The following is a 25,392-nucleotide window of genomic DNA, read 5'->3' on the forward strand; positions in this document are numbered from 1 at the left end:
ATAAACACGCTAATCCCGTTAAAACCAACGCGCCGGTATGTCAAATTTGCATTTGTATGTCGCAACAAAGACAACACAATTTAAAGCCTCGAAGTGACAAAATCTGTTTTAAGCACAATAATCCCAGCCAATTTCTTCAAATGGGAACAAAAAACACGGTGGGACATTTCCCGTTTCTCGTCATTTTGCAATTAGGGAACTCTTTGCTGAACAACGTAAATACTAAGGTGGTAGGGTATATGGTTCACGTATGCTCACATTATAAACAGTACAGTGAGATGCAGCCATTGAACATGTTGACAAAGCAGCGTTTAATGAAAGGCCGCAGACTTTTGAAAAGTAGTACTAATCTTGAATGAAATCAGGTTGCTTTGATCTTCTTGTTGTGCTGTGATTAATGTTGCTACACTTTGCACGTTTTCTTAAGCAACTGGAAACTTGATTGGAAGTGTATTGCCTGTTAAGGCATTAATGACTGTTTATACCTCTGTGCCAAATGTTTAATATTAGTTTAAGTGCAATTTTTGTGAACAGAGCCTGAGTCTGCTTTGTTTTTATTTTTTAACCAAGATATTTTATCTCTTGTTCTACATTACAATGTCAATGTTCGGCATTCTTAGAATTAGAATTAAAAGTGAATTGTTTTTTAAAAGGATGTACTTGCATCATTGTGCCTTAATATCATTATATCAGTGGCATCAAAAACATTGTTACTTTCGTTTGTCGTTATATTTTTGAGTCAAATATATCGTCCTAAAAAATGTACTATCGTGATAGGCCTAAATAAATATAATATAGTAAGAGAGAGCAAGCGCAACGGATATTAAAAATATTGTACAAACAGCAATAAAAGATAGAGTAACAAATGTAATAAAAACCTGCAATATAAGCGAAGCAAGAAGCGTGACGTAGCAGAGGATTACGATATCTGTATTCCAAGATGATAAATTGCAGGGACTCATTGAGTCATCAAAGAGTGGATTAGTTCCGTCTCAAAGTACTCACTATGCGGCTCACAGATGCCAACAGGGGGCGCCTGAAAAATAACGAGTTTGGGCAATGTCGGTTTGTTCAGACACACAAACTCTACATACTTCAAACATGTACCAAAAAACATTATGTTGAGAAATAAAGTTAAATGGTGCATTGCCTAACCACCTTCGTGTTGTTTCAAATGTAAAATCTGAAATGTACCTCGTCCAACCCAAAGTCCTCTAACATTCGTAACTTTCTCGAAGATATGTAGTGTTGCAGTAATCAGATATTTTTTTTATATTTTTATAGCTTTTCATTCTGTAAATACTCATTTGATGCTGAACTTTGATGAGAATAGTAGCATCTACGTATTTTGTTTGCGCTATTGATCCCTGCAAATGATTACCAAGAAGGTAAAACAAACAGGACTTTACGGTTCCAAAATTTAGCAATTCCTAAAACACATATACAACGACTCAAATTGTATAAGCAGCGTTAAGGTGCTACTTTAAGTGTTTTATGTCATATTCTTTAATACTTTCCATTGTACTGTAGTGTAAATGTTTGTCTGTCCATGTACAAACAGTATACAATGTCCTGGTGCTTAAAATGTTTTCAGCATCAAATGTGTCATTTATTGTGGGATGTGTCGTGTGTGCGCATGTTTGTGTATGGATGAGTGTGTGGTAACATTCCTTCCTCTTTTCTCCTTTCCCTGTGACTGTGAGATTGGAGACAACAGGAGACTTGCGTAAATCATTGAGCAATCACTTTTGCAGCGTAATCCACAGCTCTTTCTATGTATACTGATGTTCTGCAGTGTCCATTTTTAGTTGTGTTCGGGTGGTTCAGGGTGAAGAAGACAAAATGAACACAATAACCCAAAGCTGTGTCCTATTATTGTGGATGCATTCATTGACCTTTGTGAAATGTCAAGGTAAGACAAAACCAGCATACAAATACATTCATGTAGGTTCAAGTCACTTTCATTAGTTCAGTCTCTTTTCCACCTGGTTTGAGATTGTGTTGGTGAAAGTACTGCAAAACCTGTCAATATATTATTTTACTTTTGACCTACAGAATGTACACTTGAAGATTTTAGGAATGGTCCCCTGTACGATTCAAATTTTGACACGACAAATTTGGAAACCAAATACCAAAATGAGGAGCAAGTGAGAGTGGGCTGCACTGTTGGCCACAGTGGATTTTTCAGACTCATCTGTAAAGCTGGAACATGGCAGTCTCGTGGTACAAAATGTCAACGTAAGATACCATTCTGTGCTGTACTTTTATGCATTTACTATATTTATTACTAAGAGCATACTAGGTTATTGTATTGTGCTTTTTTTCTTTCCAGGAAAAATGAAAAACCAAATAAGATAATGTCTCTGTTACACTGGCACATAACTTTGATTCAAGAGCTGACAACTACACTTAACAGTGTCTGGCGACATTATTTTGCAACGTAGCACTTATGGCACAATCAGTGTATTGTGATAACATCTGGCAGTACAAGTATTTTATGATTCTCACTGTTAACCATCATCGTAGTGAATAGTACACTTATCATACATTTTTGTCCAGTATACTGGTGCTATGCAATATACTTAACCTTTGTCTCGCTTCCTTGCATATTGAAGCAAAACCGTGCGGTCACCCTGGTGAAGCCCAGTTTGCAAATTTTCAACTGGTGAAAGGTGATGATTTTGTCTTTGGCTCCCAAGTGGAGTATACCTGCCATCAAGGGTATGCATTTATGAACTACTGTATCATAAATAATTGAGGGACCTCAAATTTACTTTTCATTAAATTATTATTTTTTTTCCGTCTCGTTTTAGTTACCAAATGGTCAGTCGGATTAACTATCGACGTTGCATGACAGCTGGGTGGAGTGGTAGTATTCCAGTCTGTGAAGGTAAAGGGCTTACAATCAAGGAGCTTAGTGTGGTTGTGAAGTGTCATGCAATTGTTAATATTAATAATATTTATATTTGTTATGATTATCTTTTTTTTTTTTTTTTCGTAATATTTCAATCTTATTTCTTTCAGCAATACAGTGCCCCATGGTCAATGTGGAAGATAATGTTGACGTGATTGGGGACCCAGAAGAAGCAAACTTTGGCAACGTGGTTCGATTTAGTTGCAAAAGTAGCAATGAAATCATAATTGGTCCATCAGAGATGTTCTGTGATGAAAATGGAGAGTGGAGTGGCATTCCTCCAAAATGTGAAGGTACATTAATGTGAAAACAGGAAAATTCCTTTTTGGTAAGGAGATTCTGAAAAGTGTACATAGTGTACTCTTGGTAAAACCTTTAATATACTCTCTCTCACACCTCCGACAAGTTATTATTAAAGACCTATTAGAATCTTGTAGTAAATACAGGTACGTCTTGTGTAATTTCACAGTTATATCAGCTGTCATCGTATTGTCTTTTCATGAAAATATTTCATGATATTTATGCCTGTTTATTTTCTGCATTCATCACCAGGGGTAAAATGCAGAGTGCCACTGGTTGAAAATGGTTTTGTGCCTGGAAAGGTCCAAGAGTACAAAGAACATGATATATTGTCGTATCAATGTAATCCAAGATACAAGCATGCTGAAGACAGACCTTCAACATGCACAAAACTTGGAATGAGAGCCGAGTGGAGCCCCACACCCTCATGCGAATGTAAGTTCAAAGTGATTTACTGCAGCAGCTTGTTGTATCACAATAACTAAAAGGTGTATGTATTATATTTATATCCGTTCTGTGAGGTGACTACAAATCATGGTATTACTTATAATTTCCCTCCATTGCAGTGATTAGATGCAAAGTGTCACTGCCAGCCATTAAAGGAACCAGCTACGAGCCTGCCTACACATCCTTATTTTCACCTGGTGACACGTTAACTGTCACATGTGAAGCGAGCCACTGGATTTCAACCCCCCAGCAGACCTCAGCAGTATCAACGTGCAAAGACAATGGAAAATGGACCATTACACCAATATGTCAAGGTATAAAACCTAGTAAACATTCATGCTGGATTCATTACAAATTATCATTTTAACTCAAAAAGAAGTACCATAATTTCTCGTGTATAATACGCTGTTGAGTATAATATGCACCCCTAATATGGACCTCAAAAATAAAGAATACCCTTCTACCTATGCATAATATGCACAATCGATTTGCTGCTATCCATGCTCAAAACATTGAGTAGATATTCATATTTTAGTAGTTTTTTCAAAGAAATATTCTGCTCTGTGTGCATGCACTGACGTGATGTAGCTTTTTTTTATTATTATTATTGAATATTCGTTTAGCCTCCTCACCATTTCTACTTGTGTTCTCATATTAGCAAAGAACAAAAACGATTATCGACTCAAATCAAAACTCAATGATACATTAAATATAACATTTTAAGAGTACTGTTAGTACTGCGGTAGCAGCAGGCGGTAGCTAGCAGAAGGAGCTAGTTAGCTTCCGTAGCGACACAGAGTAGCGATACATGAAGGCGAAAGTTCCGAGTGAAACGTCTTAAAGGTAGTCAACTGAGGATGCGGTAATTTTACCAGATATACATTTGTGTGTGTGTGTATATGTATATAAAAAAAAAATATATATATATATATATATATATATATATATATATATATATATATATATATATATATATATATATACATAAATGTATATATATATAAAATTTCGCCTCATTACTAAAATAAATGAGAGAGGAAAAAAAGTTTTGTGTGCCTATGAACTGAAACGAAAGGTTCGGACTATTCTCATAAACCGTCCCACCCCTAGTTCGTTACTTAGCTGTACTACAACGTTCACAATCACATAATTTTCAATCGTCCCAAACCAGTCTATGACACTTAATGTTTAACCAGCTAGCTAAACTGTTAAATTAGCTTACCTGTCTGTGTGAGTTTTTTTTAGCAACGGCTGAAGTCTGATGTCGTTGTTGTTGTGTCTTTAATGTACGAGTTGGAAACCATGCAGGTTGCCTTCCTCTTTTTGCAGGTTTCATCGACAACTTAATCCTTGAATCCAAATTGTATTATCTTTGGAGCTCCTTCCATTGTTGTTCATGCACTTGGCTACTTCACACTGGCAAGTGCACAGCAATGCAGACTGCGTTGCCAGGTTGGCGCAAATGACACCCCCCCCCCCCCCCCCCCAAATGCTTTTAAAGGCAAACTATCTGAATTAAAATGCAGATTTACAACTCTAAACAAGACGACATGTCAAGTCATGTTGTTCAAATCAAAGTCAAGTCTCTTGGCTACCAATTCTAAAGTCAAGACCTTAAGTATTTGGCAAGCAAGTCGCAAGTCATAAAACTGTCAACTCGAGACAAGTCATTTGACTCGAGTCGACTCGAGACAAGTCATTTGACTCGAGTCCCCCCATCTCTGGCAATAGCAAGTTCAATTTATTTTGGCCTCTTTGACACATGCTGTCCAAATAAGTCAGGAAACGTTTGTAGGACGCATGCTCCTTCCTTTTGTCTGGTACTTATTTTCTCATTGGGGTGATGTCGCCGTAAATGTAATGTCATGTTTGTCGTATTTCGACTGACGTCGTTAAGCATTGTGCGACACTTGCAACATACCGTTGTACTTTTGTCTACAACACGTTTGCCAACAGGATCATGCTTAACACTAAAACCAAAGTAGTTTGAAACGCCAGATTTGAAGGATGGTGGAGGATTTTCGATTTCAGGATGGTCTATGGCACTAGCCATGTTGCAACGGCGCATTAGCTTCTGTTCAGCAGTTCGTGGTGCATTCGGTACTCCAGTGCTGCTCAGCTGCACTCGGGACTGTGCACTCTGAGAGTGGAGGTAAGGCGTCAGGGTGAATTTTCGAACGCACCCTTCCTTAGTCGGAATGGATGCGAGAGGAGCAGCATAGTGGATCTGTCCTCAACAATAAGGTGTGTCATGTTTAGTACATTTAGTGTGTACTAAACCGTGACCACTGTATCGAACAATTCGATACAGATGCTTGTATTGTTGGGCGACGTAATTCCCTGATACAAGTGAGGGACGATTCATGTTTTCCACGTTTGTTTTTGGTGTGCCGGATTTCCGGTTGACTTCCGTGATTTTTTTCCAAATAACTTCTTTTACATTTTTTAACTTTGGAGATGTGCTCTGTGAAGTGGCGGTACAAGAAATAGATCTGCCATTTAGGAAACTAAGGCACTAATCTGATTCTGTCAAACGGACACGGGAGCAACAAATATGATATGATATATGATATGATATGATATGATATGATATGATATGGCGTTGCCCGCGAGGATCTCATGATTCATGGGTGAGCAGTAAAAATGTACTGTATTATAGAAAAAAATGTAACATTAGACATTACATATCATATTGGAATCAAAGTACACGTTTTCACAATCCATATGTACCTAGGTTTTCAACTTTTTATGAATTTTTTGGACAAATATACGTATTATACATGAGAAATGACAGTGATGATGATGATGATGATGATGATGATGATGCTCTGGTCTTGATCACTAAACATCTCCAATTTGTCCTTCTTTTAGAGGTTACGTGCAGTAACCAGAGAGACCCAACTGTATGGCGATGGGATGTCTATTGGGGGCAGAGAATCAAATTGGGTACATCTGTTCAATATGTCTGTAGGTCAGGATACAAGAGAACAAATGGCTCCTCACAGGTCACATGCACCAGAGATGGATGGATACCAAATCCACCCTGCCAAGGTAACGTGCATGTGTACAGTACTCATACTTGTTACATTGCGAAAAATAACCACCCAATTAGATGTTGATTTTTTTTCAGTTTTTTTTAATTATTTTTTTTGGGTATAAATGTTAAAAAGAAAAAATAATTGTGGCTGTAATGGATGTGTGCCGATGTCAATTGTCCACCCACACACACTTTTCAAGATTTTATAGCAATTTATCACACAGTTTCACATATTTTTCCAGCAGGTTAGCAACTTGCATGATACTGAAAACACGAATTGCAAGTTGTTGTTGTTTTTTTCCTTGGACTCGTGTCATGATCTGTGTACTTTTGTTGTGGGTTTGACACCAGAATAGATGATTTGTTTTCTTATGGATTATGTTTTGATCAGGTCTTTATTTTATTATTATCTGTTTTCCTATGCCATTCCTCTCTGGCTGAACTGGTAGCCCCAATTCTGCTTCTTGTTATTAATCAGTTTATTTGAAAGGGGACAATGCAATTTCATAAAACACATGAAATACACATGGTTAAAAAAGCCAGAATTAGCCAGAAGGCTAGTTTTCATCTGTAGTCCCCTGGCCATGATATAAAAAAGCAGTAAAATACATCTACAAGACAATATAATACAGGATACATAAAGACTTACTTTACTATTAAGAGAGAATAAAACCACAAATCATTTGGTCATAACAAAAAAAAAAAAAAAAAACATCATAACATACTTGTCTTTTAGTGTTGGCAGCTATAGGTGTTAAGTAGCCACATTTTCATTTTTTTTGTGAAGGCCTTGTATGTTGTAAGCAGTTTAACCTCCTCAGGTACTGAGTTCCACACACCAGCGCTCCTCACTGACCAGGCTGACTTACTGAAAGTGCTCCTGCGCAGAGGAATGAGACAGTCACCTCTGACAGAGCCTCGAGTGACACGCTCAGAGCTGTTTCTTTGGCTGATGAACTCAGCCAGAGGAGCTGGAGCCAAATCATGCAGTACTTTATAAATCAAATTTAAATCTGCAAATATGTGAAGACTGTCCCAGTTTAAAGGACTGTATTTTTTTTAAATTGCACAGTGATGATAGTGCCTTGGTTTTTTATCCATCACTTTAATTACTTGTTTGTACAAAACTTCCAATGTTTTTTTTGGATTCTGACCAGCCTGGGACCAACTGGTTATGCAATAGTTAAAGTGACTAAGAATCATTGAATATAAGTAAATTTTTGCGGCTTCAGTTGACATTTCATTTCGAATTGCACGAAAATTTGCGAGGTTTAATTTGATATTTTTACACAATTTGTCAATATGGGCTTTAAAGGAAAGCTGTGAATCTATTATGTGTAACAACTAATCAGCTCTCTCCAGCCTTTCTGGTCCAGGTGTGCCTCGTTGTCTCCTTAGTCTGTGTGTATTGAGTTCAGATTTTGGAGTTTTGTAATTTAGTACTTTTTGATTCTGTTTTTTTTTTTTAATGCCTTTTTTAGATGATTACCCCTGCATCCTGCCTCAGCTACTTCCCTGTGCTTTGGTCCACGTCATCACGACAATCCCCCTTTCGTAACTGACTGGCCCTGTATCTTCTTTTTCTTTTTCTTTTTTTTGACTGTATTTTGTATGCATGTTTGTCAGAGTAATGGAACCTAATTATGTAATTGAGTGGGAGAACACATACAGAGTGATTACTAATTGCATCTTCTTTTCCCCAGAAATAACATGTGACAGTAAGGATATCCATAGTGCTAACATTGCTGGTGATGGCAAGCAAATCTACAAAAAGCGTGAAACGGCCTATTTTACCTGCAAAGGTTCTCAAGATTGGTTTACTCTAACTTGTACAGAAAATGGTTGGCACGGAAATGTGTATTGTCCAGGTAAGGAACAACACTTTTAAGTCTGTTTTTTGTTTTTCCCATGAAGGCATCAAGACTTTTGAAAATTCTTATTCTTCGATCAGTTAATGTTAGGATGCAATACAAAAAGCTATAATTTTTATGACATACACATTTTAAAAAGTCAAGACTAAAGCAGTCTTTCGGGATATTTTCTAATTCTAACCATGTAGACACAGACGTATTATGTTACCAAAATGTACAGTTCGTTATATACAGTACACACCATTTTTAGAAATAGTACACAAGTGTCGCCGATGTCCATCTGTAGTCCCCGGCAACTGGGCACTTGAAGAAAATTGGGGGAATATTGCAAATGAAACTAGCTATAGGCGGCACAGTGGACGACTGGTTAGAGCGTCAGCCTCACAGTTCTGAGGACCCGGGTTCAATCCCCGGTCCCGCCTGTGTGGAGTTTGCATGTTCTCCCCGTGCCTGCGTGGGTTTTCTCCGGGCACTCCGGTTTCCTCCCACATCCCAAAAACATGCATTGATTGGAGACTCTAAATTGCCCGTAGTTGTGACTGTGAGTGCGAATGGTTGTTTGTTTGTATGTGCCCTACGATTGGCTGGCAACCAGTTCAGGGTGTACCCCGCCTCCTGCCCGATGACAGCTGGGATAGGCTCAAGCACGCCCGCGACCCTAGTGAGGGAGAAGCGACTCAGAAAATGGATGGATGGATGGATGGATGGAAACTAGCTATAGCTGCATTTCCAACTAATGTTCCAGGAACTTGCTTGGTACCTTATTTCCTGGAAGTAAAAAGTCCCTGGCCCTTACTGTTTGTGCAGTAGCCCAAACTACAGCATGAAATCAGGATGATGACACAGCAGAATTAATTGTACTACACCTGTAATGAAGCTGTCTGTATAATAATGGAATAAGAGTGTACAAAACATACATAATTGACTTTCAGCTTTAACAAGAATATGAAGTTATTGAGTTTGACAGTGACATGTACAGTGTTCCCTAATTTCCAGGGGCTCCAAGGTTTTTGGACAAAGTGACAACTATAGTACAGTCAAATTTGAATATTTTTTTTAAATACAAATTCACGAATGTAAATACAGCGAATTTAAGAAGCACTGGTACCACTGAAAATCAGGAATGTTGAGATTTGGCATTGCATAAAACATCTCCCTTGTTCTGGAATCAGATTAATAGGACACAGGTCAACCCAGCAGGTATCAGCAGCTCGTTTGACTACTCCTTACTACTCTTTTCAGGACACCAATGTAAACAACTTGACCTCAACAATGCAGGTATTATAAGCAGTAAAAAGGGCTATTACAACGAAGGCGAACGTGTCCAATATGTATGTGCGAATGATGCCGACAGAAAATTCACCGTTACCTGTGAATTTGGTGGCTGGACTGGGATTCAGAACTGTTCAGGTAAAAACACGCTCACGTAGGTTAAAAATGTGCTTTCACTTCACTGGATTTTTATTGGATGGGATTCTTTATTTCACAAATAAAACAGAATGTCTACAACCTGATGTGCTCCATGGCTATGCTGTTGGTCCGTTACACGACACACTCTACTACACGTGTAATGAAGGTTATAAACTTCCAAGTAAAGGGTGGTGGGGTGAAGCAAAATGCATCGATGGTCTGTGGTTTGGACTGGAACAATGTGTGGGTAAGGGTTAACACTGCTCATGTTCTCCTCATGCCTGCATGGATTTTCTCCTTGTACTCCGGTTTCCTCCCACATCCCAAAAGCATGCATGGTAGGTTGATTGAAGACTCTAAATTGCCCATAGGTGTGAATGTGAGTGCGAATAGTTGTTTGTTTATATGTGCCCAGCGATTGGCTGGCGACCAGTTCAGGGTGTACCCCGCCTCTCGCGCGCAGTCAGCTGAGATAGGCTTCAGCACACCCGTAAGGAGTGAGGATAAGCGTTTCAGAAAATGGATGGATGGATGGATAATAACATCACAGAGAATTGTTTTTTCAATAGAAATCTTGTATCTGATACTATATTGGATACCTAATAAAGCACCAAATGCTAATAAGATGGTGTGTCTCCCCCTTTTGCACTACACTACAAATTTACATCCCAGCAGCTTGATTTTCACATTTGGTGGCAAAGTGGTATATTAATTGTGGTTTCTTCAATCCACCAATGAAATGTGTTGTATCTAATGCAGAAAACAATAAGTGTGGGGAAATGCCTGCGATTGCCAATGCAAAAATAAAACATCAAAGGAATGGAAATGGACAAAAAGAGAGCCTCCAGATTATTTGCAGGGATGGATATCAGACTCAGATTGACCGCTTATTGTGCGTGGAAGGAAAAGTGGGATTCAAATGGATTACCCCTTAACTCAATCTGCGTTCGTGAGTCACCTTTACTTTTTTTTTTTTTTTTTTAAAAGGATACAATTTCACAGGGTCATTTTTGTGAAATGAACTGATATATAAAAAAGTGTTTCATGTTTTTCAGAAGATAATTGAGTATTGTATGTCATGCAGTTGTTGCTGGAACCTGCGGTCCTCCTCCTAAAGTTGAGCATGCCATCATTTCGACTTCATTTCAGAAGGAATACTTGTCTGACTCGAAAGTAACTTTCAAGTGCCGACAAAGCTATATGATGGAAGGACAAGACACAATCACATGTCAAAATGGCAAATGGGACATAGTGGACATTAAGTGTACACGTAAGTGAAAGTCAAGAAAAAAGCTAATCTATTAACAATGTATTTCCTCCCAATTGTTTTGATATCTGATAGGCATTTATTTTTGTCCTTGTGAGAATTGTGCCCCTCACTGCTCCCCCGGCTTGCACCTCTCCTCTCCTCCTCCACTTAGGCCCAGCCGCCACATCAACTATGTCTCTTTTGACCCGGAACATCACACACACAGACAGACAGACAGACAATTAATGAAACTGTATATTATATTTCTTGTGTTTTTAGCATACTGCTCCAAGCCCAAAGATGCGGAACGAACCATGACCTTCACTGACAATAAAGAAAAATATATCAATGATGAGGTCATAGAGTATCGCTGTATCCAACCAGGTGAAAAAAGTGAGGGTTCTGCAACCTGTGTAAATGGCAAGTGGAGTAAACCAATTCAATGTGAAGGTAAGGAGAAAGTGCCTGGGGGATGCGCCATCAATAGTAGTTCGTGTCGGAGTCATATGCATCACTTAATTGTTAATCTGACCTTTCTGAAGAAAGGTTGGGAAAAAAAGATAGCATCAGACAATTATTGTGGACTCAGCACTTTCATGTAACACTGAAGCCTCCAATGACTGAAGACTCTGGTTGACTTACATTTTCTTTTATTCCATAAAAAAAAGATTATGAATTCATGAACCAAATAACCAAATATTATGACGAAATAATACTCATACAAAATTAGTCAGTGATGGAACTGGGTTAACCACTGTACGGTAGAACTCTATGTAGCATGGTGAATGCGTGACCCGGTGACGAACATGTAGACCCAACCCCCTTATTCCATGTTGATTTTACTCATACCCACTACCCCATCACGAGTAACCTTCTGTGGTGGCATCACGCAAAGTCCAAGAAAAAAAAATAATACACGTGTGAAGTCAATTTTGCTGTCACATGATGTCTTTGTGATTAGCTTGAAATGCCTCTAATTTTGGTTGAACCCTAAAGTGTACAGTTAAGAAATATTCAACTTTGGAGATTCCACTGTTATCACCATTGGTGGTTGTTGGATAAGGTTTTATTTCCCAAATGCAGATTTATTTTAGTTGATAAACTCTGGTGTACATATAATTTAAAAGACAGACAGTACCTACTGGAGTTATGCATCTGCATCAGGTGAGTCCATCTTTAACAATATGCAATTAAGTTTTCTGTACTTTCACAATGAACAATAATTCAAAAGCCATTGGATGTCATTATTAGACGGCATTATTTCAAAGACTATTCCTTTGTTTTACAGGGTTCAGTTATTTTAGTTGGAGCCACAACATGTAATTATCAACATATCACAATAATATGTAAAGTGCTAATAAGTTACATATTATGCAACTAAAATATGCAGTTTCATATAAGATTAATAATAATTTGCCCACAAGGTTCAACGTTATTAACCAGTCTAGCTGGAATACAAATGGGGACAGGGCACTCAAATTCTTAACTATGACGCTAGAAAAAATAATAATAATAATAATGAGGTATAATACATTATATCGCCCATGACTCTCGAGTCCAGAATTGTGTAAACAACACTGCTTACATAAATGCGTGCTTTCTGTCAATCCACTGCATTTCAAGCTTCTCAACACAGAATATTTCCTCCACAGCTTCCAATTAGGAAAGGAGATGCTGAAGGGCCAAAGAAAATCTGACTAGAAATGCAAGGAAGAATATAATTTTTTGGGGGGGTGGGGGTCGCTGTCAAGCAATAGGAGGAAAACGTGGATGTTCTTTCGACACACAATTTACATGATCCGACTGTTGAACAGTGACACTGAAGAAATTGAGTAATTAGATTATGCTATTTGAATGCATTAATAATAAAATGTGAGAAAATTATGCAGAAGTATTGTCATTTTTACAAGCAGAGGTTTAAAGCCAAAAGCTGTATGATCCACTTCATTCTATCCTGTCATTAGTCCCAATCCAATCCAATGTATTTATAAAGCACATTTAACCAAACTGCTGTACATGAGTAGATGTAAAATATATAAAAATAATATAAAATATAAGGCGACACGGTGGACGACTGGTTAGAGCGTCAGCCTCACAGTTGGAGGACCCGGGATTGAACCCGGGTCCTCCAAAACTGTGTGGAGTTTGCATGTTCTCCCCGTGCCTGTGTGGGTTTTCTCCGGGCACTACGGTTTCTTCCCACATCCCAAAAACATGCATAAATTGGAGACTCTAAATTGCCCGTAGGTGTGACTGTGAGTGTGAATGGTTGTCTGTTTGTATCTGCCCTGCGATTGGCTGGCAACCAGTTCAGGGTGTACCCCGCCTCCTGCCCGATGACAGCTGGGATAGGCTCCAGCACGCCCGCGACCCGAGTGAGGATAAGCGGCTCAGAAAATGGATGGATGGATAAAATATAAGATATAGCACCAATACCATAAAACCAATGCAGGACATAAAAACACTTTTTACAAAAACACAATAAAATCACAAAATAAAGCCACACACTGCCAACTCTCAAATAGGGTTTGAGAATGCCATGAAGAACCAATGGATTTTTAAACGGGATTTAAATAATAAAAGTTCCTTTCAGAGAGCCAATGACGCTTGCTGTTCAATAGTAGTCCCAATTACTCATTGCAAGGCCTTTGTGAAAATCTGGCTCTGACCTTTCACGTGAGAGCAGTTTGCACTTATGTAATTTCTCGTGTATCATGCGTATTTTTCCCCCAAAAAATAATTGGCAAATGTCAATAGTGCGCATTATACATAGGTATAGGGAGAAATGGGGGGGGGGGAACAAAAACTTTCACATTTTATAAATGTATGCCGCCATATATGAAAAAGCTGTACACTTTCATTCCAATATGCCACCACCACCTAGAGGTTATGAAAAAGATGTACTCTTTCATTCTAGTATGCCACCGCCACCTAAAGGTTATGAAAAAGGTGTAGACTACACTTTCATTTCAACATGACAGGGGTACTTATGCCTGCATATATGTACAGTTGTGCTCATTAGTTTACATACACTGGCAGAATTTGTGAAATATATATATATATATATTTTTTTTTAATATGACTGAACAACAACCATCATTAATTTCTTTATGGTAATGTTTTGTTTAATGATAATGCTTTTCTGAAATGCTTGACCGTTTTTTAATTTGAATCTGATTAAAATAAAATTCAATATGTTTCGCCTGGTCTTTCATGTTTTCTTTGTATTTGTACCCATCTTATAAATTCTGCCTGGGTAATCAAACATATGAGAACAACTGTGTTTTCATCATTTACTAAATAAAGGTAGGGCTATGTATTTCAAAATAAGAGCAAGTAAATAAAAAGAAAGTATTATGTATTCAAATAAAGTGCCTAACTTCAGAATAATTCTTTAAAAAAATATTTCATGTTTTGATCATATGGGTAGAAGCAAAATCATGCACTGTAAAAAAAATACATTATACATAGGCAGAAGGGTTTTCCTGAATTTTTAGGTCAACTTTGGGGGGTGTATTATACATGGGTGCGCATTATACATGTTCTCCCAGTGCTTGCATGGGTTTTCTGAGTACTCTGGTTTCCTCCAAACATGCACGTTTGGTTAACTGACCACTGTTAACTGACCACCGTTGGTGTGCGTGTGAATGATTGTCTGTACGTGCATCCTGTGACTGACTGGCGACCAGTCCAGGATATACGCCACCTCTCATCCAGAATCACTTGGGTTAGGCTCCAGTAGACTCATGACCCTTAACAGAATAAGCAATAGAAAGTGGATGGATGTAATTTTTAAACAAATTAGTCCATCTAACTATAAATAATAAATGACTGTTCACTATGCACAGTGGTGCTTTTCATAATAATAATAATAATAATACTACCACAACAATTTTGTTATGCTAAAACCTCAGAAAATAGGATGTTGTTATAACAACATGTTATAACATGTTGTTATAACATCGTTACATAACTATCGCGACGCTTCCTGCGCGGTCGACCACACCAGGGTTCAAATCCACGCTTCCACTGTGTCATGTATTGGGAGACAAGTGCCCAGGCCGCTAACTCAGCAACCTCTTTTAAGGCGAGTGGAGTTGGGTTTCTTAACGTACATCCGCACCGCCTAGCTTGGTCCAGTTACATATACATACTGTATGAGGTGATAGTGGCTAGATATGCTCAGGACTATATTCCGACATTCAAATAAGTATGCGCTCACTGACAACGCATTTAAAAGAGGTTGGGCTGGACAGATGGCGTCGACCAATCAAGTCGTCCCACTCGTCCAATCAGCACTGCATCTTATGTCTCTAACCAGTACCCTACGTCTTCCTGTAGAGTCATCCAATCAGCCATGAGTCTTCTCCCCAACCAGTACCTACCTTTTCCGGTAGCTTCATGTCGTGTTTTGTGATTTGCTTTTGTGTTTAATTACTTGTTGTTGTGATTAGTTATTTGCTGTTGTGTTTTAAAATTTGCCATTGTGTTGAGTTAATTGCTGTGTTTTGCACTTCAGGGCCACAATACAATACAGATACAGTAATCCTCCGCTATATCGCGGTTCTTGCTTCGTGGTCCCGCTATGTTGCAGATTTTTATCGCAGTTGTTACTCTTTTATTCTGTTTGTACAATATTTTTGTGTTATCCATTACTCTTGTTCTCTCTCAATATATTTTTATCCCTGCAAACCCTTATCATGAATATGAACATGTACTAAGATTCAGCTAGCAGGTAGTACAGTCTTTCTAAGACTTAAAAGCTGATGACCAGATCCGAAACCAGTGGGCCTCATCAAATCTGACTGAAAAGCAGAGGGAGAACCTGACCCAATGTAACACTACTATAAAACAAAAAGAAACAAAGGCACAATACCACAAAAAGCGCATGGTCAAAAAAAAAAAACATGACACTGCTTCTTCTCTCGCCATAGGAATGAATTGGGGTTCATTTAAAATTGAATTTAATCCACTATATGTGGAACGTGGCGGCACGGTAGCCGACTGGTTAGAGTGTCCGCCTCACAGTTCTGAGGACCGGGGTTCAATACCCGGCCCCACCTGTGTGGAGTTTGCATGTTCTCCCCGTGCCTGCGTGGGTTTTCTCCGGAGTCCAGTTTCCTCCCACATCCCAAAAAAATGCTTGGTAGGTTAATTGAAGACTCTAAATTGCTCGTAGGTGTGAATGTGAGTGGGAATTGAATTGTTTGTGTTGTTTGTTTATACGTGCCTTGCGATTGGCCGGCGACCAGTTCAGGGTATACACCGCCTCTTGCCCGAAGATAGCTGGGATAGGCTCCAGCACGCCCGCATCCCAAGTGAGGATAAACAGTATAGAAAATGAATGAATATTTAATCCAATGTTTGTCTGATTTTGCTGAGACTTCAAGACTCAACATGTCTATGTTGATGATTAATACAATACATATTGATAATTTTAAATCAAACCTGGCTTCAAAAAACAAAAAAGGCTAAACCAAGTGTCAAACTCAAGGCCCGGGGGCCAGATTCTGCCCGCCACATCATTTTATGTGGCCCACAAAGGCAAATCATGTGCGTCAACTTCTATGATTCTTGCTACAATCTGTACCACAATTCAAATTTTCATAATAAATAATAACATTGACGTATCATAAGCATTTTTTGGGTACTAAACCCCTTTTTACAGTAACTTGAAGAGTTGAACAAACTATTATATCTGACTTCTGATTTCAAAACTAGTTATCCATCCATTTGTTGTGTACATCTAATAATAGGATGAGGCAATTAAACATTTATATGGTTTCACAGTTGTAACGGCCCTCTTAGGGACACTGTAACTATAATGTGGGGCCCGTGACGAAAATGAGTTTGACACCCCTGGACTAAACCAAAAATACTTTGTACTAAGAAAGTAATATTCATTCATGTATAGGTTGTACAGTGTACTGAGTATGAGCTGTTGTCGGGTTAAAGTATGCCTTATACAAACTTTGCTTATAACTGATTCACAATTTAGAGACATTCAAATCGACCTACAATGTTAGTTTTAGAAGAATGATTAATTCTATTGTAAATAAACAATTTGTTCTCTTTCTGGGATTGCACCTCCTCGTACACAAATAATTACTTTTTGCGAGGGACTTTGCACTCGCTTATCTTAATGTCATGGTTATGGTAATCAAACTAGACTGAAGCAGCTTAATCATCACCAGAAAAATACAAACATATGAAGTGGTTAGTTTTATATGCAACTTTTTCAGAGCTGAATTGAAAGCCTAAAACCTGTTTGAAACAATGTGGTGTACAGGAGTCAAAAGGAATATGCAGTATCCATATATGAAGATATGTTTCTTTCCATGAAAAGATACTACTGAAAATCAAATGGCGGTAGCTGTTGTTAAACAGTTGTACTTCTTTTGTTCTTTCTTGATATATTTAGCCTTTCAGTACACCTTTTGTGTGAAGGGAAAGACAGGCTATTGATTATGATTGCATCAGTGGTACCCTGTGTAAAATTGAAAGAAAATGTCAGAGTTGCTCAAGCAAGCACGCAATCACAGGGGTGTACTGTGTGCAGAGTGCGTTCATGCATCATGTTTGGTTCTTTTTGTGCAATCCCCCTGGGTAGTCCATCTTTGGACCCTCATTGCTCTCAGAGGGCTGGAGCTGAGGACAAACACAAGAATTCCACTTTTGTCAAGGTTTTGGCCCCAGTTTTGATTGTCACTACGCAGCTGCAAACCAATATGCGACTGCATTTATTACTTTTGGTTCTAGAACTTTGGGGAAACGTGAGAGTTTCCTTTTCTGAAAATGGTAAGGTAGACTTTTTTTGTTTATCAGTATGTTCAGATTTAGGGTGGGTAAATTGTTGATATATTTTGGATGGAGAAGTCTTGAAAAGTGGAGCTATTGTAAGAGATTGCAGTTTGTGATATTGTAGATATTTGACTTTGCTTTATGACACCAAAAGATTATTCCATTCTGACTGGACACTTCATTAGGTACAGTTGCACAATGATATCCAAAAGGTTTGACACTTTCCCAAATTTAAGTCAACAGTGGCTATTATTATAGCTTTATTGTGTAGTATTGTAGGACTACACTGCATACTAATGAAAGTTGTTTCTAATATTTTGGCTGCCATATTTTGCTCAATGAAAGGTGTAAAACAGAAAAAAAAAAATATATATATATATATATATCTTTGAAAAAGCAACATATTTTCATGGAGCTGTTGCATTAGATCGTGCATGTGTACCTAATATTGTGGCTGGTGAGCGGAGCATATTTTATTAACACACTAAAAGGATTCTAGCAAGTCAGACAGAGTTGTTTCTGTTTACAAGTTGGAAGTGAGAATGGTGTGTGTCTCTTCTTAACCGGTGTTGCTGTTTGTTAGCATGTTTGACGCTCCCGGATGTTCCTCACGGCCATGTGTCAGAACCCAGAAAGACTGAGTATCAAGAAGGAGATGTGATACATTTCACTTGTGAAACTGGTTACATATCAGGGCTCCCCATCAGATATAACTGTACAAGTGGCACCTGGGCGACAGTCAATGAAGGAAATTGCTTCTGTGAGTTTTGTCCTACTCTTACTTGCCTAATTGTTGCAACAACAACAACAAAAAAGTGTGAATGTGTCCTTCGGTTGCTGACAACAATTTCAAATGAGTGAAGTTTCTTCAAAGTAACTAACCCACAAAATGGTTGCTGGTGTTACTCACCGAGAGAGAGAAAAAAAAAGAGGGAAATTATTCAATTCACTTATTAAGAGGGCACACTTTAAATTTGATAACGCTAAACTGTTTTGCTTCATTGCAGTGAAGCCATGTGCACTTCCTGAAAACACTCCAAATGGCTATTATCAAATAATCCTGGGTGATGACTTTGTTTTCGGGGCAACTATCAAATACTTCTGCAATGTGGGGTAGGTGGATAAAGACAAATTCATTTAAAAAAATAAAAATACAAAATTATTAATTCATGCTTTTGTTTGAATAATAAGTATATTTTGATGATGATGTTTATTATTGCTGTAATAGTTATGGCTTCCCTCTCCTCTCAACTCCTTGTAGCTATCAAATGGTGAGTAAGATTGATATCAGGACCGTGTTTGCTGGACAGATGGACCAACCATGTTCCGATATGTGAACGTAAGTCTTCACAAGCTTCACAACTTACAATAAATGTACTTGTTATCACGCATAACAAGTACATGATGAGAGAAAACATATTCAAGCGAAATCAACATGTATTTGATTTAAGTGAATCCCTCTTCAACAGCTTGTTAAAAAGGAGTGCTTGTCTATTTGGGGAGGTGAGGTTCTCCCCAGCTCTAACAGTCATTTTTAGAAACGTACCAAAGAGATCTAAGAACCTCTTTGAGGGCAAGAAGCTGATGTTACAGTGAGCTATTTTTTAAACACATTTCTTGAAAAGCATTTTTTTTGTGGAAAATTATTCAAATCAAACTGGCTCAACCAAAACAATAGCATCTCTGGGAGACAATAAACAGCGACATAGAGTACATATATCAGATACAATCTTGTCTGCAAAAAAAAATAAAAAATCCCTTTCGGTGAGTTTGCTGACTTGTTATGTCTGTATAGCTATGAGCTGCGAGCTACCGCCTGCACAGGGAGGAATCACAATCAAAGGTTTACCAGAAAATGAAGAGGGCATCCTTCCTGACCGCTTCCTCACATTCAGTTGTGACGTTCCTGGGAAGCAACTGCATGGCAGCTCACTGCTCATTTGTGGTCAAGATGGACTTTGGGATAACCCAGTCCCTTCTTGTGAAGGTAACCTTCTCACACCAATAGCAATATTGTATATTGTTGTTCATAGGACACCATTTATCTTTTGAGGATGCGAAGTAAGGGTGCGTTTAAAGAGAGAACATTTCTGTCGCCTGAACCTCTGTTTTTATTTTGACAATATTGCTAATTTTTTTTTTTGCTCATCCAGATATTTCTTGTAAGGTTGGAGAGCTCCACCCTCATCTTCGTGCAGACGAGCTGCCACCAGGGAATCAACCAATACGAATTGGACACAAATTAAGGTTTCACTGTGGTGATGAATATGCCTTGGCTGGATCTGACGAAATTGAATGCTTGCCAACTGGGCAGTGGAACAACCCTTTCCCAACATGCAATGGTATGATCCTATTCTCAGGATAAATACTGTTGAGGAAAAACTAGTAGCTGAGATACAACGAAGCCTTCAAAGTCTAGCATAATACATTTGGTCAACTTCTAGTTTGTTCTCATTTCCAAACCATTTTTCCACTGAGATCAATTATATATATATGTATATTTGGAATATTAGATTTTTGCATCAACAACATGAAATGTTTTAAGTAACATTTTAATAATTATAAGTGTGTTATAGTTAAGACACTGAAACAACTCTATCGGTCCACATGTTGAAGTAATGGTTAGCATGATTGCTGCACAGTCCCGAGAGTTGTGTGTTTGACACTGAGCAGTCGGCACAGGCTGTTCTCCCCAGGCTTATTGGGAGGGTTTGTCCAGGTACTCACACTTCCTCCCACATCCCAAAAACATGCACGTTAAGTTACTTGATCATTTTATTGTGAATGATTGTTTGGCCACGTGTGCTCTATGATGGACTGGGAACCAGTCTAAGGTGCCTCTCGCCCAAAGTCAGCTGGCATAGGCTCCAGCTCACCCGCAACTCTGAGGACAAGTGGTTCAGAAGATGGATGGCTGAAACAATATACTGTATGTACTCATCCATAGCCATGATGACACACAAACGACAACGCAGTGCTGAACGTGCAGGAGGCTACAAGTCACCAAGCGTACAAACATTTGACTTTGTGTTGTTCATTCAGTTCCAACCCTAACCCTTTTAATATTGATCAACCTTTCTACTGTGGGGAAACTGGGAATACCATGTCGCATTGACAACATCTGTCGGAACAACAACGGAGCAGAACAAGCACTTTTATTTACTTCACCTTTGGCTGTTGGCCTCAGTAAGGCGAGACTGAGAGAAAATACAAAATCGACAACTGCAGCAAAGTAGAGACTGTGGAGTACTCTGCTACTACTAGTTGTTGCTACAGCGAGTAATTCACAAAATGTGTTTTTCGCCAGATGCCCTTCCTGACACAACCAATCCAATTTTTTATTTTTTTTTATCCAGGCTGGGTCTGGCAGGGGCTAGTTATTTGGGGACTGACTAGAAATGGAACAAGTGCCGACTGCATGAATAGCAGCAGCATGCACCGCTACACTGCCACTGCAGTCTGTGACTACTTGTAATACAGCAGTTTTCAGAGCCAAAACAAAAGCAAAGCAAAGCAAATTTATTTATATAGCGCATTTCATACACAAGGTAACTCAATGTGCTTTACATTATTAAAAGCAATTAAAAACAAAGAAAAAAAACTGCTTATGAACATTTAAAACAAAGAGAAAAAAATAAAATACAAATACAATTAAAACAGCATACAGTGCAAGAAATATCATTTAAAAGTGGAAATGCTCTAGAAAGCATGGGTGGAAAAGAAGTTTTTTAACCTGGACTTAAAAACATGCACACTTGGGGCTTACGTCACTTCTGTTGGCAACTTATTCCATTTGTGTGCAATGTAATAGCTAAATGCTGCTTCACCGTGTTTGCTTTGGACTCTGTGCTCCACTATTTGACCTGAGTCTGTCGATCTCAGAGTCCTACTGGGTTTATATTCCAGCATTTCATTTATGTATTCAGGACCTAAACCATTTAGTGATTGTTTTATAGACCAGTAGCAGAACTTTAAAATCTATTCTAAAGCTGACTGGGAGCCAGTGTAAAGACTTTAGAATTGGAGTAATATGCTCTGGCCTCTTTGTTCTGGTCAGAACCCCAGCTGCAGGATTCCGAATGAGCTTCAGCTGTTCCATTTAGTTTCCAACCTGTTCAGCAGTATATTATGATCTACCCTATCAAAAGCTGCACTGAGGTCCAACAAGACCAGAATTCAGACCGTTCCAGAGTCAGTATTCAACCTTATCATTTAGCACTTTGATAAGAGCAGATTCTGTACTGTGATGAGTTCGGAACCCTGATTGAAATTTGTCAAAAAGTCCATTTAAGTTCAAGAAATTGCTGAGTCGGTTAAAAATAACTCTCAACAATCTTGGCTATGAAAGGGAAATTTGAGATGCGTCTATAGCTTGCTAACATGGAAGCGTCCAGCGTTCTATTTTTTAGCAGAAGCTTAATGGCAACTACTTTAAGAGCTTTAGGAAACTCACCTGACTGAAGTGACCAATGGATTAGCCAAGTTATAGCATCAGGGTAGGCTTACGAGCGTGTGTTTATGGTCGACCACCGATAATTTACCATGACCTGTATGGTATTGGCTCGGCAAGCTTGTAACCCTAGATGACCTGGTAACTAGAAATAGTCGCTCTTTTTACCTGGTTGGCAAATATAAATGGAGAGGTGTTATCCAGCCATATTGTGCAGTCCAACCTCAACACACGTATACTGAACAACCAATCACGAAGACATTAGTTGAAATCTAAACTGTATGGGTGTTTTACTGTCGTCTTATATTTGACCATTACCACGTCTAAAGTCTGATTTAACGAATTGTTTTCTTCTTGAAATAGAACCATGCCAGATCACAGTTATACCTGGTAGTGTAAGCTTGAGCACTCGTCTATCCGGCCCACAAGCAAGAAAAGGACAAAAGTTGAATTTTTATTGCCGCCAACGTGGACAGATGCTTCGAGGGAAGGCAGAGGTTGAATGTCTACCAAATGGACAGTGGAGTGATCCCTTTCCAACATGTGGAGGTAAGGTTTCTACAGAGTGTTGCCTTTTTCCTTAGCTGCGGAAGTGACAGAAAATACTGTAACTAAAGGGCTCAAATTTTAGGTTTTAGACATTTGTGCTATACTCTCTGGTCTTAAATTGCTGTCTTTATTCAATAGTGATGCATTTTAAAGTCTCAAAGACTAATTGTCATTTGTTCCATTTTTCATGGTTTTTTTTAAATGAAAAAGTATAAACCGTATTAAAATTGCAGGTGATTTCAAAGGATTTAGCTTAGGTGGTAGTAGCGCAACCATAAGCAGACTCAGAATCAGAATCATCTTTATAGGACTTGGTTTGAGTCCCACTGCTAGCAAAAGAAATTGGAACTACAGAATTTCTATGTAATTTGTGCGTAAGTCGGACTGCGTCGTAGTGTATGTCACTGTTGGAAAACTCATGATTGCAGTAAATATTTGCACGAAAATAAATTCCAGGCCATTAATATAAAACAATCAAATAAAGTAAAAAAAAAAATGTATGGCTGTAAGTGTTCATGCCTTATTGTGCCGTAATGACGTATTCTTACGCCAGTGTGCAAACTAGTTAATTTCACAGTGTTCGTAGCCTCAACACCTCAGAACATCGTAAACCGAGGACCCCTGTAGGTGTCAGAGAGATGCTTGTCTGCATCCTTACTGTCAACATGCCGTTGAGAGGCACCGAACCCCCTTAAACCCGGCTCAGGGCTGCAGTCCTTGTTTGCGTGTCCCATCACTATGACTGGCAGTTGTCGAATGTCTCATAAAAAACGCTACATTTGTTTGATTTCAAGCAATTTTTATCATTTTACTCTGAATTCACGTAATTAACAACACATTAAGATGATCGTTTGAACTGCTCTCCCTTCCCTTTTCACGCAATGGATTACTCCATCTTCTTAATGCGCATGTGCAGACTTGATTCAGGGAGGCTGCTGCAAAACAAACGTGTCGGCGCCGTTTTGAGTATGAAGCCGAGGCTTGTTATCCAAATGGAGCGGTGAGAAGGAGTAAACAAGTGGAAAACAATGTTTCTTTCCATCAAAACCAGAAAAGGTTTCAACCCTTTTCACGGTTTAGTCGAGGTGGAAACCGTGGAGCAGAAGAGCAAAGAGTGATGCTTTTATTCCTGAAGACGTGAGGAAAAGGAGCCAATCGTAAAAGTGTGTGGCCTTGCCTACATTTGTTCATTGCCACAATTCTGTCACAGACTTCTTTAGACAGTTCCTTTGACTTTGGCTTGTATTTTTCTTTGATAAGCTTTGTTAGTTGTGAAGCCCGTACAAATGATGATGACAAATAAATGGAAGGACCAGGAGTTTTATTGTTTTTGTGCTATTCCGTTGTGAGGTACTGCGGGTAGATTGGGTAAAGATTGAATGGCCGTAACATTTATCTAAAATTGAAGGTGGTATTAATACTTTCTGACTTCATGCTAGTGGAAATAAATGTCAATAAAAATGCACCAGAATGATGACCACCTATATTTGTCCCAATTTTGCTAGCGCCTTTGGATTGTGAGCAGCCACCTTACATTGCTGGTGGGGACACCATCTCCTCCACTAAATTCCGTTACAAACATAATGAGAGGGTTGAGTACATTTGCCAGAATTACTACAAAATGGAAGGGCAGCCCTACAAGACCTGCAAAAATGGTGAATGGATTGGAGAGATGAAATGCCTCAGTAAGTCTTAAATGTTGTTTTACAAAATCTTATTACGCAGCTGAATACAGTCATGCATTTAACTATTTGTTTTTTAAAATAGCAACATAGTTATTTTGTGGTCAGTCTAAACAAGCTGAAACAATACATGACTGGAAGTTTTAAATATGGTATACATTTGTACTTAACAGTTTATGCTGAATATGAAGGATATTTTGCTTGCAGAGCCCTGCACTGTGAATAGAGAACTCATGAGCGCACACAACATAACATTCAGATACAGGCGTGACAACAAGTTGTACTCGACCCATGATGATGTCATCGAGTTCTGGTGCGTCTCTGGAACAAGACATGACAGCAGACTGAGTATGCGGCAGAAGTGTATCGATGGAGTAATGGAACTGCCCACTTGCCACTAGCTGTTTTTCTGTGTGGGGGGGGGGGGCAAATTAATGTTAACTTGAGTCAATAATCATCCACTGTCTGCAGTATGTTGCTGCATCGTCTGCTTGTTTTCAATAAAAAGTTCTGTCTGTTGCCTCCACAAACTCACACATTGTGGACACAGAGCTCTCAGATACACACAGCGTAAGGCCCCAGACACATAAAAATTGCAGGAGCTTTTATCCAATCCATAGACACAGATATGGTTTTCTGTGGCGATTTTCTAGTCCATTCGTCCTGAAGAACATCTCTGAGG

At 38.7% G+C, this 25,392-nt stretch overlaps 1 protein-coding gene across 1 annotated transcript; it reads left to right on the forward strand.

Annotated features, from left to right (window-relative positions):
* Positions 1 to 1,759: 1,759 nt before the first annotated feature.
* LOC133406674 (complement factor H-like) lies at positions 1,760 to 25,240 on the forward strand. The gene is given in 23 exon segments (XM_061684440.1): positions 1,760 to 1,912; positions 2,056 to 2,238; positions 2,616 to 2,721; positions 2,814 to 2,890; positions 3,025 to 3,207; positions 3,467 to 3,649; positions 3,781 to 3,975; positions 6,533 to 6,712; positions 8,402 to 8,566; positions 9,812 to 9,979; positions 10,068 to 10,226; positions 10,739 to 10,884; positions 10,886 to 10,928; positions 11,064 to 11,249; positions 11,508 to 11,678; positions 19,037 to 19,142; positions 19,291 to 19,324; positions 19,326 to 19,368; positions 19,825 to 20,016; positions 20,183 to 20,371; positions 22,843 to 23,028; positions 24,534 to 24,713; positions 24,918 to 25,240. Coding segments are annotated over 23 exon segments (3,339 nt in total). The 5' UTR covers positions 1,760 to 1,842; the 3' UTR covers positions 25,112 to 25,240.
* Positions 25,241 to 25,392: the final 152 nt, after the last annotated feature.

Source organism: Phycodurus eques, chromosome 8 (genome assembly GCF_024500275.1).
Source record: "Phycodurus eques isolate BA_2022a chromosome 8, UOR_Pequ_1.1, whole genome shotgun sequence".
Lineage (NCBI taxonomy): Eukaryota > Metazoa > Chordata > Actinopteri > Syngnathiformes > Syngnathidae > Phycodurus > Phycodurus eques.